This window comes from Vidua macroura, chromosome 6 (genome assembly GCF_024509145.1).
Source record: "Vidua macroura isolate BioBank_ID:100142 chromosome 6, ASM2450914v1, whole genome shotgun sequence".
Taxonomy (NCBI): domain Eukaryota; kingdom Metazoa; phylum Chordata; class Aves; order Passeriformes; family Viduidae; genus Vidua; species Vidua macroura.
Window position 1 is genome coordinate 35,398,403 of NC_071576.1, and position 20,292 is coordinate 35,418,694.

General features: G+C 40.5%; 1 protein-coding gene across 4 annotated transcripts in view; it reads left to right on the forward strand.

The window, feature by feature from the left end:
- RGS6 (regulator of G protein signaling 6) overlaps positions 1-20,292 on the forward strand; it is a 258,147-nt gene that overhangs the window by 156,089 nt on the left and 81,766 nt on the right. For all 4 annotated transcript variants that reach the window (XM_053980328.1, XM_053980330.1, XM_053980329.1 and 1 more), the window contains one exon: positions 265-364. In XM_053980328.1, coding sequence (XP_053836303.1) covers positions 265-364 — 100 coding nt within the window. The remainder of the gene's footprint in view (positions 1-264; positions 365-20,292) is intronic.

The following is a 20,292-nucleotide window of genomic DNA, read 5'->3' on the forward strand; positions in this document are numbered from 1 at the left end:
GCTGGTCAGCAAAAAAGCCCAGTTGCAGTTGAATTGTCAGTATCCAACCGTTGTCTTCAAAGCTAGTCTATGCTGTCTCATGGTTTCTAATCTCAGCGTTTAAATTTGGGCAGGTAGAAGTGTGTCTACCTCCATGTTTGTGCAGTAATACACATAGTATATTTGAAACTCATTCTACCAGCAGGGCTCCAAAGCATTCATGGTATAAAAGTATTAAAGTCACCATTTTGTATAAACCATAAAGTATTTCCTTTCTTTTGACAGATTGAAGACATCGTTACGAGAATGCAAGATGACAAAACTGGTGGTGTTCCCATCCGCACTGTCAAGAGCTTTCTGTCCAAGATCCCCAGCGTGGTCACTGGTAAGAAGCGCAATTGGCAGAGAAGAGAATGTGAGCTGGTACTTGCTGGCTCTAAACAAACATACTAAAGTCACAAAAAAGAAGGGATGTGAGATAAAAATGCCCCCCTCTGCTTAATTTTTCTATATGTTGTTCTGTTACAGGCTGAAGTAAGATTCCTTACACCTGAATAAAGATTCCTTAGTTCTGTTTTAGTAAACAAGCATTAATATTTCTTTGCAGTGTGTTATTAAAAAATGTTATGTAGTTTTTGTGGCTATCAGAGTATCACCAGTCAGAGTCATTCCCTATGACAGGGGTAGGACAATCTTAGGTAAGAGGTCAGGAAAGAAAGTTGAAATTGTTTCCTTGCTCATATCCAAATACTCTTACTGGACTTTGATCACAGGTAGAGAAATGTGAAATACCTTTTATGTATGTGCGCTGCTTTGTTAAAGTTCTGTGTACAAAAGTGTGCAGAAATGAGGAGTCAGAGTACAAAATCATTCTTCCACTTATTTACAGACAGTGTCTTCCAATGCAACAAAGACCTCTGCCATTCATAGATGATGAGTTTATTCAGGGTGATGTAAATTGTGTGGAGGATTTGTGCTTGGGTTTCTTGTACCTGTTTTCACTGATTCAGTAGTAGTGTTCCTGAAGGTTCCTGGGGAAAATAACCATTTATCTGATTAGAAAACTCACTTCCATAAGCTCAAGTCTGCAATACACAGACTGGATTTCTTAAGATTGACTCAGCTAAAAGAGGTTTCTGATTTTCTGGTTAAAATTCATAGCATTAAAAAGGTAATCAGTCTAGTCACCAAGACACCGTGTGTTACTCAAAAGGAAATAGGAGGCATCACAGCATTTCTAAACCATGGTTAGCAGTTCTCTGGCATGATGGAAACTGCTCCCTTGCACTCAGTTCTGGAACAGCAGCTGCAATTACATCCTCTTGAAATGGCTGGTTTTCACAACACAGAGAATTGTGAAAAGATGAAGATAAAGTAAGAACAAAACCTCTCTCCAAAGCCCATAGAAATTCTAATATTTGGAGAGGAACAAGCTTGGTACCATTGCCTTCAGGTGACTGAAGGAAGCTCCCTTGTGATGCACAGACAGTTCATGAAGCCTCTGAGTTTGAAAAGTATGGGAAAATAACAGCCTCGTGGGGAGCCCAGAATTTTCTCCATTTGTTATTTTTCCTTTCAGATGCATATACTTGCCTATTTGTAGACCAAAACCAAAAGCAAAGTATGTATGTTATCAGTGACTGAGTGTGATAGGTGAAGAGGCAGGAGCACCTACATTTGAATGGAAGTTGAGGACACTGGGTTGTTCAGTCTAGGGAAGGAAAAGCTGAAGGGAATGTGAGGCTGCAAAGACAGGGTCAGATCCTTTCTCAGGAGTGCATGTTGAAAGTACCAAAGACAATCTACACAAGTTGCAGGGAAAGAAATCCTAACTAGATTTACATATAGGAAGAAAGTTGTTTATGGTCAGAGCAGGTGAGCATGGGCCCAGTGTTCTGGAGGAGCTGTGGAACCAGCTGTTCAGAAACCCCTGGGCCCAGCAGAGCTGAACAGTCTGATCTAACTTCATTTGGCCTTGCTTTGTGTGAAGGTTGGACTAGCCAACCTTCAGAGATTCTTCCCAACCTGAATTACTCTTACAGTCAGTGGATACTCAGTTTTAGTGCTTGTCTGATTCCACGCAATGTCAAGAACACAGGAGAAGAACTTGTATTTTCAAAAATTTTGTACTTCCTCTTGGGAAGAACTCAATTCTAGACCATGGCATTCTCACACACTTTTTATTTCTAGCTGAAAAATGGAACAGCAACACTGAGATGTGATTTACTTGGCAGGCTCACAGAGACTGTGATTAACAGGGATTTATTTTTGCTTGACACTTCTATTGTAATTGCTTCTCACAGGAGAAATATAAAATCTTAAAGGAGAAGAAATATTACAGGAGTGCCTCAGTGCTCCAAACAGGCAGCTCTGTTTATAGTACAGTGAAGTGGGTGTTTGATTTAAAGTTTGAATACCAGGGAAAGAACTGCTTGTCTCTGTTTTGCTTTTATCTGTCCTGATGCCTTAGGTGTGAATGAGGTATTGGGTAACACAAGGAGAAGAAGCCTCAGGGAGTTATCAATAATGGTCCTCTCTTGACAACAGAAGTCTGGGAAAAAGGATGAAAAAACTTTTTTTTTTGAATGTATGATGAGTTTGTCTGGGAATGCTGTGCCAAATACACATTTCAATCTGCTCTGGAAGTAGAATTATACATCCTCTTCCCAGTCTTTTGGCTCACAGCAGGTCAAAGGAGGACACATCATACCGTTATCTTCTTAGTTAGGTCTTCACTTTTAAGGGCAAGACATAGAGAATGAAAGTAGGATGGCACCAGTCTGTGTGGCACCTGGTTGCATGTGTCATACATTGTCCAGTGTTCAGTTTAGAGTATGGAATATAGAAAAGAATGCCTGAGAGCAGATTTTGAGTAGTGCTGTGATCCATGCCCGGAATGGGTTGTCAGCCAATGCATGCAATGGCAGCTGCTGCAATAAATGGAGTTGCACGTTTCTCTTCTAGTGAGAAATTTTTTTGTCAGTAAAGCTTTTGTTTCTTTAGATGGGTTGTTAATTCTATTTTCCCAGTTATCAGACTCTTGTAGGAACATCTCATTATACTAACCAGCAACAATCTGGCTTTCTTATCTTCTTTATACTAACCTGGCTTTCTTATCTTTTTGATTTTCATATAATTGCATCTTAAAACTAACCACATTTTTGGCAGAAAGACCAAACACATATACATCTTTCTTCCACTGGTTCAGACTTGGTCTTATACAACATTGCCAAAACAAGTCAGAAGGAAGTCAGTGCTGCAACAGCAGAGCTTTCCAGTACAAAGAGCTTCCTTCAGGCTTCTCAGTTTGCCCCACATTCCCAACCTCATTGCAGATTCACCTGTTTTGTGTACTGTCTGATCCTGTGTATCAGCATCTTTGCTACCATAATCCAAGGGAGACATGCAGTCTAAAATCTGTGCATTAGTCTCCCCTCCTCCCAAGAGGTTTCAATACAGCTTCATTCTGATCCATACCCCCTGACTTCAAGCGTGGCTGTCCCCACAGCTCCATTTTGAATGATACCTCCTCCCAGCAGCAGTCCCATGGCCGCTCCCTTGCTCCTGCACTGCTCCTGAGCCTTACCCCAGCACTCACTTGTCTTCCTGCTCTGCTCCCAGCGCTGCCTCCGTGGCTGCAGGTGGAATGATGAGTTATGTCTTTGCTGTACTGGCTTGGATTGAGCACTGCCATGAAAGCTTAGTGCACACAGCCCTGCCAGTGCATTTCACTCCTGTCCTGCCATGTCTGTCTTACATAAGCCCTGGACCTCTCTCAGCAGAAAGTGCCAGTTTCAGTGAAATGTGCCAGATGGCCTGTCGCTACTAGAGACTCATGAGCTAAACCAAGTTTAAACTGCTATGTGTCTCTGTCTGAAGAAGCCAGCATGTGTCTTGGCAAGTGCCCATGGAGTCGTCCCAGATCACACCAGAATGTCACTTACTCAAAGAAAATGCATTTGGCTGGAGCATGGAAATCCCACGGTGTTGTGAAAGAGAGACTTTATTATTGAAAATGTTCCCTGATTATGTAGTTCAAAACAGTCAAGTTCTGATGGAGAACTTTATACACCCATTGAGAAATTAGCTCCCTTGGGGCCAGTCTTAGGGTGTTTGTTGCCTTTTCCCTTCAGAGGAGGTCAAGCACATCTCTCATCCAGATACAGCAGCCACAGGCCCAAGGGAGAAATAAGTTCCTCATGTCCAGAGTTTGCAAGGCCCCTGTTCAGGTGAACTGGGCAAAAAAAAGATTGTTGTGGCATGGGGAGGAGGCCCAGGACTGGCAATGGTGGCAAGAGCCAGCACCCATCACCTAGCAGGGCCTGGAGAGCAGGCTGCAAGGCTGAGTTCTTGGCCAGAATGTTTGCTTTCTTAATGCTTTCTTTTCAGCCTGGAGAGCAAGCTGCAAGGCTGAGTTCTTGGCCAGAATGTTTGCTTTCTTAATGCTTCTTTTCAGGGGTAGAACTTGCCTTGGTGCCTTACTGAAACTGTCATTGGGATTAAAGCCTCCAATACCAATAGATTTGGCTTTCCCAGGCTGTCTGTCCAGCTGCTTGCATCACCTTAACACAGGGCTTTCACTGCAGGACTGAGTCTCATACAGATTTCCCTCAGCATTTGGGTAGTTTTGTTCTAGATATTCTGTCTTTCCTCTGTAGTTCTGCTTTGAAAACTAGGACACTTGAAAAGTGATACTGACCCTGTTTCTGGCAGTTAATAGATGCAGATAGTCCCAAATCTAAACCAAGTTCAATCTTCTGGTAAGCATGAATTAGTCTATTTAGTTAAAACAAGCAAACAAAAGGCACTAACAGACAAACAAAAAAATCTTCCAAAATTTAAATCAATATCCAAACTAATACTGGGTGTTTACAGATTTGTGAAGGATATAAAGAACATGCTTATGGGTTAAAATTGACATATGTTTATATGTTCATACTGTATAATTTTTTATGGTTTTCCACATTTCTAAAGAGCAGATGCTGCACAGTAAATTCAACAGTTTAGCAATTGCTTGGTGGAAACTGGCTTGCCAAATACAAGTTGGTTGGGCATACAAATCCATTTATTTCTCATAAAAAATCAATTGTTTTGAGCAAGTTGCATTTAAACTAATTCAAGTCAAGACTGGGCTTCTTCATAACAACTTACATTTCCTTCTTTTATGCATCTCTTCAAATTGCACCCAATGGAAATGTAATCCCTCCATCCCTCAATAAGAAGTCTAGTATTTCAAAGCTGCCCTGAATCACACAGCATTAGACATGTCAGCAATTATATGAGTAGCGCATGCCTTGCAATTACTTTTTTTCCTGTAGCTTTCTCTTAAGCTCTCTACTTGCATGCCAGGAGATAAATTAACCCAGTTAAGGAGTCAAACTCTTATACTGTGTTCATCCTCAGCTCCCTCCTCCCTCGCTTTTTCTCCTTAACTGCATCTAGCTTCCTACCTTTCAAATGGTAAAAAGGATGGGGGAGAAGAAGATGAAAATCAGCTCCCTGAAGTGTAGCAATTTTGTGCCTGTTGTAAAGATGCAAAGCAACACCTTGTGAAGCAAAAGCTTAAAGGATTTGATTTCAGAGGACAAGGGGGATAGCAGATTAATAGGATGTGGTCATCAAAGAAATAAGATAAAGCAATCAGAATTAACATTTTAAACAGTGGATATTCAATATATCTCTCTGTGCATCTGCACATGTGTACACCTAAATGTAAATAGTGTGCAGTAGTGTACACATGTAAATAGTGTGCAAGTTTTGTTAAGAATAAGCCTAAGAGTGGTTAAGTGTTGCATGCTAGAAATAACCAAGGACAGGTTTATGCATCTGTAGGCGCTGTGCAGAGTGAGGACTGCTGGTGTTTGTGTATCACTGCCCTCTACTGCAGCCAAGCTACTGTTCAGTTCACATCATGCAGCTGCTCACCTTCCTCACAAGTGCTGTGTCTGTGTTGTGCTTTCCCAGCTGAGGGCGAGTGCATGTGTGCGTTTTATGTCCTGCTCGTTCCATAGCAGTGATCCTTCTGTGCTGTGTGGCATAAACCCAGCCCAAATATTGGGGTATGTGTGACTTGACGGCTACTCTGGGCTTGGACAAGAAGGATGGTTTTCATAGCTGGCTGTTGATACTACTTTCATGTGTGTCTTCATAATTCTTCATTCTCTTCAGGACTGCTTCTCTCCAAAAAAGCATGCTTGTACATCATATGAAGATTATATATCCCATAAAAATGTGTGCATGCACTGTGGGATAAATCAGAAATTATTAAATTAAATTAACTATCACTTAAAATTACCAAAATTGGACACTCTTCATAATTATGGTTTTTCATATCACAGCACTTGAAAGTAGTCGCACCTGAGATGAAAAATATTCTTCCTCCAAGTGCACATCACAGCAGGGGTTGCTTAAAATTTGCCTTAGTCCACTGAAACACTTACAAAATCCATCCTGAGGCTTTAGTATTATTTCAGTCAATAAAGAGGTTTCTTAAGTGCTAAAGCCCAGAATATTATAAGAAGTTTAACTTCCATACGTTAGAATTGTGAATGTCCTTCCTGGTCCTGCTTGTCCTTGCTGTATTTGAACCTCTGCATCTGTCAACTGAAGCCCTGATAAATCAGAGACTTAAATAATTATGCTGCATGGATATTCCTGTGGCCAAGGAAACTACAATGAAAAATCACCCAAATCACCAAACAATCCAGCTTTATCTTTCTGCAGTGACTTGTCTGCTTTTTCTGGACATCAGAGATGATGTCAGAGGGGAAAGCAAACCCAAGACAACCTTCCAGTCATGTAGGCAGAAATTAGAACACAAAATTACAGTTTTTCTTATTTATGAACATGGCTATAAAAATTGCTGGACTGGAAAGCAACAAATGAGAGCTATGAGCCTGGAACAAAGCACATCTATTAAAAATTGCCTAGTATTTTTTCTCTACCAAAATTTGCTTTTTGCTGAAGGACTTTTCAGTCTTTCAGTTGAGACTAAAAGCTGGAGTAGAGACAGATTGCATGACAAATTACCTGTTGAATTCCAGTGTTTAGATGAATTGGTAGTTCAGCTACAATAACAAAAAATATTAGATATTAAGAAGGGTCTTGTTGCTGACTGCAGTTTTATTCTGAAATACAGCATTTAGCTGATGAAATATTGTGGCGAATGAATAAAGCATTAAAAAGAAAAGTAAAAAATATTTCAGTGTCTGTAGAAATACATAGGGATGAATGATTAATGCTTTTCTGCATTCATCTCATCTTCAAAAGCTTTATTATGGAAGGTTGTTTCCAGATCTGAATGACACAGCAAAAGAGCAGAAATTAATTATAAGAACTGGATTTGTGGATTTGTTTTTTAGATGGGAGTGTTGAGCAGGCTGCACTCAAGCTGCAATACTTTGCCTCTCCTGTCTTCACTTCATAGCAACCTGGGAGTGTTGTGTGGTGAAGGATCTACCAACACAGTTTTGTTTTTTCACACTCTTGCTTTGTTTCTGCCCTTCCTTCAGCATTCCTGTGGGCTGCAAAGCATCAGATTCACAGCAGAGCAGCTTTGCTCCTGCTGTGCCTGAGAAACCACATCCCCCCTGAGGAGCATGTGGGGATCTGACCCTTTGACAAGCCAGTTTTACTTTGAGGTAGTGCAAAAGCAACAATATAGGAAAGAACAATGATAATCAATAGCAATGGCAAGGCACAAATCTTTGAGTATAGATTGACAGCCATTACTTTGAATCTGTTGTTTTAATTCAATGCCATTCCAACCATTAGAAAAACAACCAACTCATATTATTGGGTGAATACATCTGCCTCTTTATTCCATGAATAGATTCTCTTCATTGTTATCTAGCATTCTTTGGCTTTTTTAAGTCAATGCAATTTTTAGGGTATTATTTATTGGGCAGATTCAACTTGCATTTTAATTAAACTTTATTTTGCAAAAAAACCCAAGAGTTTCTTCTAGGATTTAATTTTCCTGACTTTAATCAGTGTGTTGTTTTAAAGAAATGCAGAAGTTAGCTTCAATAACTGTAAATCCAGGCTCATAAATAACTTCTACATGTTAGGTTTGATAGGTGAGTATTGTATGTTTGATATCTGTTACAACACTGAAGTTACTATTAATGTAACTCTTGGGGGTGAAGTGAAAATGAAGGGTTGGCTTTGCTTTTTTGTTTTAAATAGTACAAAGAATTACACAGACCACCAGTTTATTTTTACTACCATAAATAGCCAGAAATCACTATTGCTGAAAGCTGTGCTGGGCAGTGAGAATACATCTCCACAAGAGGCTGTAGGCCAAGGGGGTTGGCATGATTCTAGATTGGATAAACTGTAGGGCCTGGTTCGTGTGAATACCCTGAATGGTCGATGAATACCTTGTTTTATTCTACCTGTTCCAGCAGAAATACACAGCTCTTTGGTCTTTTATGTATTTGCACCTGAAAGCACCATGGATTTGGCTTTAGAGCCTTCTATAAAAAAACAGAGGACAACAAAAAGCTTTCAGGCTTTCCATGCATATCCATTGATATAAATATATACATTTGCATGTTTTCTTTGGCTTTTTTTTTTTTTTTTCCTGTATGGATAAATCTCTCAAAACTGCATGCTGGCTTCCCATGGATTTGTTTTGAGTATGGTGTGAACTGATGAGCTTGGATATTTTTGATGTATGATTCACTACCACATGCAGAGAAGAAAATTGTATTTTGGTCCTGCAGAGCAATAAAACTAAGCAATTAGGTCTTCGTTCAGTTAGTTCCTGTTTGGTGGCCGGGTGCTTTCCGAGAAGAGAGTCTCAGGATTCAGCTCTTGCAAGGTCACTTGCACAGTAAGAATTTTCTCCATGTAGATAACTCCACCATATGACCAGGACTGCAGACTAACTCTTACCTAGGAATGAGTAATAAAACTGACAGGAAACTTCGAGAACTTGGTAATGTAACATGCTAAATATACTCACAGACAAAAAACCAGCGTAGACTGATGAGAACAGTAACTCGTGTTTCTAACAGTGGAAGGTTTTACATCCAATTATTGTAGGGGGCTGAGTGGTATTGCATAGAAATTCTGTTAGTTTTGAAACTATTTTATTGTGGGTAAATCATCTTCCAGTGTTTTCATTGTTTGTTTGTAAACTCAATTGCTTGCTGGCTGATACCAAAATGGTTGTCAAAATCACTAAGTGAATAATTTCTGAGTTTTCCTTTCATGATGTTTTACTTTTGCCCTAACTATTCAGAAAGTTTCATTCCTATTTCCTGAATAGGTTGGACTGATGGGAAACCACACTTTTTAACGAATGAGATCTGCCAAATGTCCAGGGTTTTGTTGAATGCTGTGTATGTTTTTTCTCCTATGAGAGAGCCAGTGACAGGTGCACTTTCTAAGGAAGCAGTAGTAGCCATAGAAAATAAAAGTTACTATGTTCTGATCAAATTTTGATCAGAAGGCTATCCTTACTGAAGCTAATGAATTGGACCATGGCATATTCATCAAAGCTTATTTCTTTTGTCAAGCAAAAAAAAAAAAAAAACAAACCAGAATCTGAAGACTAAATATTTTAAAATATGATTTATAATTTTGCACTGTAGGATCTCATGTTGATTGTTTACGTCATTGCTACATGGGCAGTACATTAGAGTTTGGTTTTGTGTTTTTTGGTTTTTTAAGTAGGAAGAGTTGATTTCAGAGCTCCAAAGAGCATTAAGTCTTTGACACTTCAGCCTCTCGTTACCCAGTCTGTCTGTACATCCAGGGTTGTCCCATCCTAGATGCAGAATCCAGCACTTGTCTTTGTTAAAACTTCATCCATTTGGTGATTGCACAGCCCTGTGATTTGTCCTGGTCTCTCTGTAGGACCTCTCTGTCTTCAAGGAAGTCAACAACTCCTCCCAGTTAACTTACTCAGTATGCCTTCCAGTCCTGCATCCAAGTAATTTTTGAAGATATTGACAAGAATTGGCCATAAAATGGAGCCCTGGGGAACCCACTAGTGATCACCAGTCTGATGTCACCCCATTCATTATCACCCTTCACACCTGACCCGCGATTCAGTTGCTTACCCATCACTTGATGTGTTTTTCCTGCTGGGTGCTGGACATTTTGTCCAGAAGCATGCTGGGAGAGAGCATATCAAAAGCTTTACTGAAATCCATAAAGATTACATCAACTGGCTTCCTTTGATCAACTAGGTGGATTACCTTGTTATGCAAGGAAATTATAGTTGTTGATGAGCAACAGATCAAGGAAGGCATCTTTCTTAGTTGTCACCCTTAGTTACCTGTGTTGCGGCTGGAATTGCTGCTAGTAAATCCAGGGTAAAAAAGCAAAAAGGGCCTTTGCATGGTATCCACAGATGTTTAATCCAGCCGCACGGTGAGGTGTTCAGAGTCCCAGAGAACCCACATGTCAAGGTTCCAGGTTTCTCTCTGTCCCCAGAGGTAGGGGCTGAACTGTGCCCTTGGGCAGTACAAAGATCATGGCCAATAGGGAAATAGGGAGGGAGTGGCTCAGGGACATAGGAACAGAAACAGGAATAGGGGAAGGAGCTAATGGGGTCTTAACAGCTTTTTGAGGGAAGCTTCTTGTGTCTCCCTAACTTAGGGGATACCCTCCAGGGCCTCCACATACCTGTATCATGAAGTTATCCTCTAGGTGTTCTGGGGATATTTTGGATCTGTTTATGCCAGCTGTGGGATATTCCTGTAGTATGTTAGCATGTCTGGGCACCATCTCTGTCAATGACTTCCTGCTCATTTGCTCCCTGCTCAGCCCATTAGGCTGAGGTGCCTGAGGCAGAGATGTTACTGCAGCCAGCATCATAGAGGGAGAGCATCCCCCTCACAGCTCAGGAATCCCCATGGCTGGGTGCTGGCTCAAAGCAGGTCTGCTGGGAATAGACGTGAAGCCTTGAGCTCCCTCCTCTCTGTGCTGGGGAAGTTCTCTGGCAGACTTGATGGCTTCCTGAGGCTTGTGGCATTATTATTCTGTAATAGTGCTCTACCCTCCCCATTCCTGCCAAATTTGTAAGGGTTGTGACATTAAAGTTAGGGAAGATGGGGGAGAGATCTGAACAGTATCTAATGCAATCAGGGGAATAAAGATCAAGAGCGTGCCTCTTGCAGCCTCTCTACTGTAGTCAGCCTGCTTCTGGAGCCCTGTGCAAGTTAGATTTGAGTATAACTTCTAATTAGGTATCTGGGTCATGTTTGACACGCTCTTGGTTCGGCATTGACGTTTCTGTGCTCCTACTTAGCTCTAAATTTGCCAGCTGTTTTCCTTAAATAATTCCACTTTCCACTAAAGGATTGTGTATCTTATGTAATTACACCCACGGTAGTGTGAGGCCAGTCATAGGGACACAAAGGTAGAAATAGCTCAGCATTTTACACCAGCCTCGACATTCCTTAGTCGACATTCCTTAGTCGAATCCAAATTAAAATTTGGATTCCCATCTCTGCTGTGACAAGCTTCTTTAGCTTTGCTGAGCTCTCATTCATAACAACTAGACTTTGTCAGTTTAGGTGCAGCTCTGGAAAAAGCTGTCCTCTGTTCCACTAAGTCCTCTAGGCCTTGCCTGTCAATCCAAAAATGTCAAGATTAAATTCCTTTTCATTACTTCTCTTCAGCAGTCAAAGGATTTGTTACCAGTCTGGATAGATTCAGGGATGAGTTGCATGAATTTTCTTCAAATAGTCTCAGGCCGTGAAGCATTTTGTGAAACAGGGATTCAGGATTATGTGAGCTAAACTAGTCACAGCACTTTAGGTGCAGATTGTGAGAGTGCTGGAGAAGTCGTGCTGGGGTGTAGAGTACCAGACCAGGAAAGACTTTGTATATGCAGTGACATGCTGGAGATTTGTCATTCTGAGAGTACTGTTGTTAAAGCAGGGTTCATTTCATTTGGGCCCATGCTGTTGAAAGAAAGTTTTTTAAAAAGATGTCTAATTTTGTCAACACTCATTCCTCTTTTCTGGGATTCCTGGGCTATTCTGTTCATAGAAAAGCCAATGCCCATTTTAGGGACAGCTTATTTGAGAACTGCATCTGCACATTGCAGTAGGTGCTTTACTGTCCCATTTTTAAAAATAATTATCTTTTAAAATTTAGAAATCCTGATGCTGCTCCTCCTAATTCACCCTTTAGTTCCTGTCTGTTCTTTTTGCATTTGTGTGGTACCTTCCTCCATGGCCTCACCCACTGTGGTTTCTTCAAGCCCACCTCTGAAAGGAGTCTACAAGAAGGATGGAGAGGGACTTTTTACAAGAGCGTGTTGTGGTAGGACAAGAGGGAATGGCTCAAACTAAAACAGAGTAGGTTTAAATTAGATATTAGGGGAAAAATTCTTTCCTATGAGGGTGGCAAGGCACTGAAACAGTTTTCCCAGAGAAGCTGTGATGCCCCATCCCTGGAGGTGTTCAAGTATAGGTTGGATGAGGCTCTGAGCAGCCTGGTCAGGTGAAGGGTATCCCTGCCTATGGTGGGGGGGTGGAACTAGATGATTTTAAAGGTGCCTTCCCAGCCCAAGCCATTCGATGATAATAGTCCACATTTCTCAGGGATTAAAGCCAACATGCTCTAATTTGTGGCAAGACAGCACACAGGAATGGGAGCTTGGGGGTGTGTGAGGAGAGGTTGAAAAGCAGTCACACCTCGATTGTGATGGTCATCTGCGATTGCATATTTTAATTTTTGGGTAAGAGTGATTGTTTATGAGGACCTGTAGGTTTGCCCTGCAGAACAGGAGGGTGTCCTTTGCAGATGGTACTCAGAGAGGTGGATTAATATGCTGCCACAGTGAGAGGTAAAACCCGCAGATGCTTTGTGTCATGTCGGCATGGGTCCATGGAGCTACCTTGCTGGCTTTGCTAAATTAAAGGAAGGTAGCATCTGCTCTTCAGCTGTGTCACTTGGCAGTACCTGATCAGCTTGACTGAGTCTGTGAGCCTGTTCCTGCCTGTGTAACTCACTGTTTATCCTGTCTTGTCCTGTTGCACAGCAAACTTTATTTCTGGAGAAGTAGTGTGGAATTCTGCTGTCCTAATGAAAACCTATATAGACTGGAAGAGTAATATGAATGGCACCTGCTTTTTGTTTTGTTATATAAACTTATCCCTTTTGTATGTTAAGCTTTTGGTGATGAAAATGGTAATTTCATGGTATGTTTTGGGGGCACGGGATAATTTACAACCTACTCTCTGTAAATAATCAGAGGTGCCAGGTAGGGCTGTAGTAGTGATGATAATGTGGAATACCAGATTTTGAGTGAGAACTTGCTGAAGGGCCTTTGGCATCCAGAGGGGTCACACTGTATCTGTTCAGGGAATTTGCTCCAAGTGCTCTGTTCAGAGGTGGGTTTCTACAGAACAGTTGTGAGCAAGACTCTGAAGGATCCCTGCTCGTGTTGGGATACAAGTTTTCTGTAAGGGTAGCTTCTAGCGAAGCCAGGCTACGGTGGGTATCCATATGTGCAGCTGCACTTGGAACCCTTGTGGCGAAGACTGTATCTTTGCAAGTTCCCTGTAGGTGCTGGGAGGGACAGAAGATAGGGTATATCCTTTTCAGGTGTGTCCCTTTTCTCCTGCTTCTGCCCTTTTTCCTCATACCCTGCAGCTGCTGAAGCGACCAGTCTCACCTACTGAGATGTGAGTGTAAGAAGATTTCTCTGAAGTGACACTCTTGGCTAAAATGGGGCAAGTTGGCAGATTGGAGCTGCAAAAGGCAGGCTCTAATGGGTATAGTAAGAATGCCCACTTTGTGTCAAACCAATGGCCACCAGCCACCCACTGGCCATGGATCCTGTAGTGGATATCTAGGGTAGTATATAAGAAAAAAGCAATATTGTGGAGGTATGTTGCTCAGTCTCCAGCTGTCTGGACTGAGGGGGACATGATGGGGGTCATAGTCAGATGTTTTGCACTGATTTTATTGTGTTTACATTTTTCAGATATATGGAACAAATGGTTTTACCTCACAGTAAAGAAAAAAGAAACTTTTAGGAAGTAGTTTGGAATATAATTAGATATTTTCAGTGTTTTACATTGACATACATGAAATCCTGCAAATGTACACATAATGTACTTTTTAGCTTGTGTGACAGACACAAAGGTGCACTCTCATAGACATGGATTTTAGTGTTTTACTGGAAAACTTCTTAGCTTTACATGTAGATATGTAAATCAGTTCTTCACTCCTTTCCTGACTAATACAGACCAAGAGTTGGACTAGATTAACATTGCAGATCCCTGTGAAATTAAATATTCTGTTGTATTCTAGTCAAGTAACCATTCCAGTTAGCTGAAGAGACTGGCTGAGAACATGCTTTTGTAGTGCTAGTGCTATGGAGAACCAACTGCTCTGTGCAGAAAGATCCTGCACTGATTGCCTTCAGCACCCAGGACATCTCACCCTTACTGTCTCAGCATGCTTGAAGGTTTCATCTTTCTCTGCAGTTCAGGGAAATTAGTCAGCCTTCCTTATCCCATCACATCCCACCTGAACATGCTCAACCTGTTACTACCCTTGTTTGCCACTTGACATCACTCCTGTTTTCTTATCTCTGAGCCGTGTTTAAGTCACATGGGTGGCTTTAGCCTTTTATGCTTGTTTAAGATCATGATGAATGATGGCATTTTGATACAAAATTTGTTTTGTTTGGCTTTTGGGTTTGGTTTTTTTTTTTTGTGTTTTTTTTTTTTTTTTTTAATAGATACAGATGGAATATACAAAAAATTAAAAATCCACCAAGTGTGTGGTTTATAGTTAATCAAATATGTGCCCTGCAGAATGTTTTGTCCCTTTAATAGTTGCATTACTAAGTACTTTCATGAAAGAAATTGCCCACTTACCCTTAAGGGATAGTTTTGATATGTATCATTGGTAATTTTAAAAGAAATCTCTGCAGTACTAGAAGTCTCATATGAATTATATAGCTCTTTATTTTGCTGTGTATGAACTAAAATGTTCCCACATTGTGGATGGTTTGGGGTTTTTTTAATGTATAATTTTACATGTGAAAGCATAACTAAAGAAAAAATGTGCCCAGATTTTCCTATAAATCCTAATTGTTTTACAGAGTTTTGACTGATGAATTGTAAGGCAAAAAATAATAATCTGATGAATTATAGAATTTATTCTGGGCCTATATGCTCAAGAAAGAGATGAATGCTTGAAACCAAGCTCAGGGTCCTCAATATCTGTGTGGCTAGGTGAAACACTTGAAGTGCCCTTCAAATAAGCCAGGCATTAAAAAATGGCTCTAACATTATGCCAATATGTCTTGTCGAAAGCTGGTTAGATATAGGCTCCTGAGAACTTTTCAGTTTTGAAAATGGAACAAAATGCTCTAAAGTAATTTCTGAAACTTGTGTCCAGTATATTTTTTAAAAATAGGTTGTCCATAGGACAACTTTTTGTTGTGCTGGTCGTTTGTCTGGGGTTGGGGTCCTTTGTTGTCAAGAGATGTAACAAATCTGTCCAGGGTAGTTCTGAAAAACACAAATGGTTATTAGCCTGCCATGGCCTGGTTTTAATCTGAGGGGAATGTCCATGTCTTTGTGTATTCAGGGAGGCAAAGGGGTACAAACAACTAGAGAGGAGAAAAGGAGAAACAGGCAAGGAAGTGCATTTGTTTTACTTTCAGAATTACTACTTTAGAATACCAAATTACAGACAGCATACAAATACCCAACAATTTGGTTTCGTAAAGGGAGCAGTCTACACCAGCATAAACATATAATTGCTTCAAAATCAGTTTAAGACAAAAATGTGCATTTAATAACCAGATGATAAAATTGAAGAGCTCTTAATGGAAAAAAAAAATCAGTTGAATCTAAGCTAGCTGGAGACTTACTTATCTCCATGCCTGATATCCTGATAGCTGCTGATTATACATCCTGCTAAAAGGATAAAAGCCCCTATTATTTTTTTTCTACAGATCAACTTTTCTTACATTATTTTAATACACAGAAAGCAATCAAGCCCTATCCACATGTGGCTGTTTTCATTGGCATGTGCTTTGGCAGAGGCTGTTGTGGATTTCTATGGAGCTCTCAGTCTGCACAGGGAGGGACTCACTAGTGGTCAAACTGAGCTGTATTTAGAAGTAGTTATATTCTTCCCTGATACCAGAACTGAACTAATATGCTGTTGCCCAGCCATGACAGCTTGGTGTGGTGAGAGGTCAAAGCACTTGCTGGGCTAACAAGGCAGCTCTGGTGCAATGGAGAAGCTAGACAGGGTCATGCCAAAGGCACCAACTTCCTAACCCTGTATTAAAAGACTCAGAAATTAAAAATCTGAAAAAGTGATTAGCAGCTAGAGATGCCTCCTGTGGTACCCAACGTCCTCATGCTGGATTGCTGGCCTTCATGGCAGTCTGGCAGTGCAGACACACTTTCTCCTGCAGCCAGAGATTCAGGTGATCTAGGAGCTCCTGTACAGGGGACTGCTGCAGGGTGGGCACCCCACTTGAATCACTTGTGTGCCACCTGGCCCAAAAGGTGCTAACTGGCCATCTCTGCCCATAGTGCTTCAGATGGGAATTGCCAACAACTGTCTAGTACTTGACCATCTGCAAATGCTTGAAAATTTTTCTTCTTGTTGTTGCCCATGTTGCCCATATGTTCTTCTGTTCTACTTCCAGGACTTGACTGCATATCCTGAATCAGTTTCTTTACACACTTAATCTGAAGTGGTAGTGAAATAACAAATCCTTTCCATTTTGTGTTTTCATTTCAAATAATGGAAAAATGTACTCTCCCTTATAGAATCATAGAATTTTTTAGGTTGTAAGAAACCTTTAAGACTATTGAGTCAAGCCTTTAAGACTATTAACTCAACACTGCCAAGTCCTCTGTTAAACCATGTCTCTCAGTGTCCCATCCACATGTCTTTTAAATACCTCCAGAGATGGTAACTTAACCACCTCCCCAGGCTGCCTGTCCCAATGCTTGATAACCTTGTCAGTAGAGAATTTTTCCCTAATATGTAATCTTCTAGCCTTATCACTTGTTACATGAAAGAAGAGGCCAATCCCCACCTTGCTACAACCTCATTTCAGATAATTGTAGAGAATTGTAGAGATCACACATGGGCCTCCTTTTCTCCAGGCTAAGCAATCCCCTCGGCTTCTTGTCTCGATTGGAGGCCAGAATTCTGTTTCCCATGGGCTGCAGGAAGAGCAGAACAGTTTAACCATGTTGAAATAAGTATCTTAAATTGTGTTCTTTAGATTTGCTTATATTCTACTCATAAAATACACAGTCACTGGGGAGAGGCTAGAAGTTTGTTGGCCTTTTTTGTATTTTTCTGGAGGTTTCTATGATATATTGTAGCAGGCTGACCCTGGCTGGACACCAGGTGTCCACCAATGCACCATCATTCCTTCTCCTTAGCTGGACAGGAGAGAGAAAATACAATAAAAACCTCACAGGTCAAGATCAGGACAGGGTGAGATCACTCACCAGTTACTGTCACAGGCAAAACAGACTCAGCTTGGGAAAATTAATTGAATTTATAAAACCAATCAAATCAGAGTAAGATAATGAGAAATAACCACAAATCTATTAATAACCTTATCCCAGAGACACTGCCACCTCCACTGATTGGCTCAGCCTTGGCCAACCATGGCAGACCCATCTTGGAGCCAGCAGGCACAGGCTCCATCGGGCACAGGGGAAACTTCCAGCAGCTTCTCACAGAAGCCACATGTGTAGCCCTCCCACTGGCAAAATCTTGTCATGCCAATCCAATCCATGTGCATGAAGTGCTTGTTTTTTACTGTGAACTGGTAGCCTCAGTGAAGCCTCACAAGAACAGACCCCAGACTTGGACTCACAAGACCTGCTAAAACAGATATTTGTAAGATCTAGCTCTAAGTCTAAGGAGAGGGAAAGTCACAATACCAAAAGCATCTCTGGCAGAAACACAGTTTGCCAGACCAGCGTTCTGGGCTTTTATAAGTGTAATTAGAAGAAAGTTTTTTTTTATATGTAGTGGAACATTGAGGGAAAGCTGGAGATGCTGATTGTATCTTATAATGTTGGATACTGGAAGGGTGTGTTGAAAGATGAGGATAAGTCATTGCCATGAAAGAAGTTTCTTTAAGAAGTAGGTCAATAATTTGTCATGCTGTACTGCACTTTATAATAAGGCTGTTATCTCCACATCTGTGACATGACATGACATGACTATGTGTTTTCAAATTTAAATGCATAAAAGACACCCTCATGACTTTAGGAAACAAATATCATCTCTTGCTTTAACCTCTTCTCTCACCAGACCAGCTCCTGGCAGCAAATTGTTGGTTTAGCCATAGTCCAGCAGCTTTTGCTTGGGTTTTGCAGCAAGTGTGGTCAGAGCAATGAAGGGAAGCTGTTACTTGATTGGGTCCTTGATTTTAAATTTGCATGACCTTGTTGTAGTCTGATCATGTTTGCACAAGTCAGTCTGTAAGTAAGGTGGTGACAGAATATAAACACTGCTCTTTCAATTTGTTCTTTCAAGTTGGAAACAATATTCTGAGTTACCTGCCTTGAGACCTACTGTAGTTTGCTCTGAGAATAGTGTTAGCAAGATTTGCACAGCACTGACAGGTTTCAGTCTGTGAAAATAAAACCAGAAATAAAACTGGGACCAGAGAGTCTGCACAGGAGAGTAGGATGGGGGGAATTTATTAATGGGGGCAGGAATTAATATTAATGTTCAACACTATGAAGTTGCAAGGCATTTTATGTTTTCACAGTGTTAAATAAACATCAATTCATTAATCTTTACAGCTCTCCTGAAAGACTTTACACTTCCTTCAGCCTGTTCCTGAAAGACATGTACTTGTCTTTCAGGAACATTATATGTGATCTTTCCCAAGCCATATAGAAATGTACCAGAATGGAAGTTTGGATATCCCTGGTGAAGTTCAAGTAAATCCAGTAGCAGAAAGAACTTTGCCATTTTTTATGTTTCACATTCAGGTATATATATGGACTATTACAGAATTCAGTGGAAAGCATGTTCACATATCTTAGATTAGCATTTGACCATTTAGATTTTGTAAGCAAAATTTATTTTTGCATACCTGTCATTGTTTTCAACATCTGTATTCTTATTCCTTGGGCCTATTTTATCCTCTTGCTTCTTGTATATTTTCTCCATTGATTTCTACTACTCTTTCTCCCTTCTAACTTATCTCTGTACATGCAGCATAAGCTAATGGAGTGTGAACAGGCTGAGAAGTTTATTTCAGAATAAATCACTATGTGATTTATATACATGGTTGTATAAAGTGACCTGACATCTTTCAATTGGCTTCATCAGAGTTGTGTCAGTGCCATCAGCAGTGCAGTTGGTACAATACCCAAAATGCTGGATACAGCAAGGGCAGGAGAAGGCACAGCCAGCCCTGGTGGGGCAGTGTGATTGTCGTTGTCTGAAGAAACTTGGCAATTTTTAACCAAGGAATATGAAGTGTGGTCAGAGTTATTCTACACACATTACTGTGTGGAGGAGGAGTTCTTTTCCAGTATAACTCTGGGTTTCAGACTTTGGTAATTTTGTTTTCATAGAAAAATATAATGCCACTTGGGATGCCTTTGCTATGTCAAAGTTAATTTGACCTGTAATTTTTATATGGCTTTTGGAAGAGTATTTTGTACTGAGATTAATGTAGTATATGTGCATATTCAGTATTCTTCCACTTAATCTGGTGTCACTGAGTTACCTTGCTTTTTGTACAGTGGGATTTCTGGTCCCAAATTCTCCAAACATAATTTTCATGCTTGTTCTTGCAGAGGGTGTTATACAATGAACAATCCAGCAATTATTGTGTTCCTGAGGAGGGACTATATGAATTATAGAGAGACAAAGCCATGGATTCTTGTATTTTTATCTAAGTTTTAGTGCCTGCTTCTATGTGACAAAACATTTTATTAGACAGAAGTGACTTCTTTATAATTTTTTCTCTCAGTATAATATGATCTCTTTTTGGATCTGACTTCCTTTACTTGTTTTTATTGCATTGCTTTGCAGAAAAATTTGCTGTAATGCTTCCAAAATTTATTTTTCTTCTTCAAAACTTTTGTTCCTCAATACATTCTGCACCTTTTGCTGTTTACATTTCCCCTCTCTTGATTCAATTTAATTTATAAGGTCATAGCTTTAACCCTTTTGGGTGGTTAACCTGTTTTAGATGTTTTATTTTCATCTGGGAGAACAAAAGAAGTTCAGGTTACAGATGTTCAGCCATATGAGTTTTCTTCTTGTGTGCAGGCTTTGCCTTTGCCTCCCTAGTGCAACATTATTGAATATGCT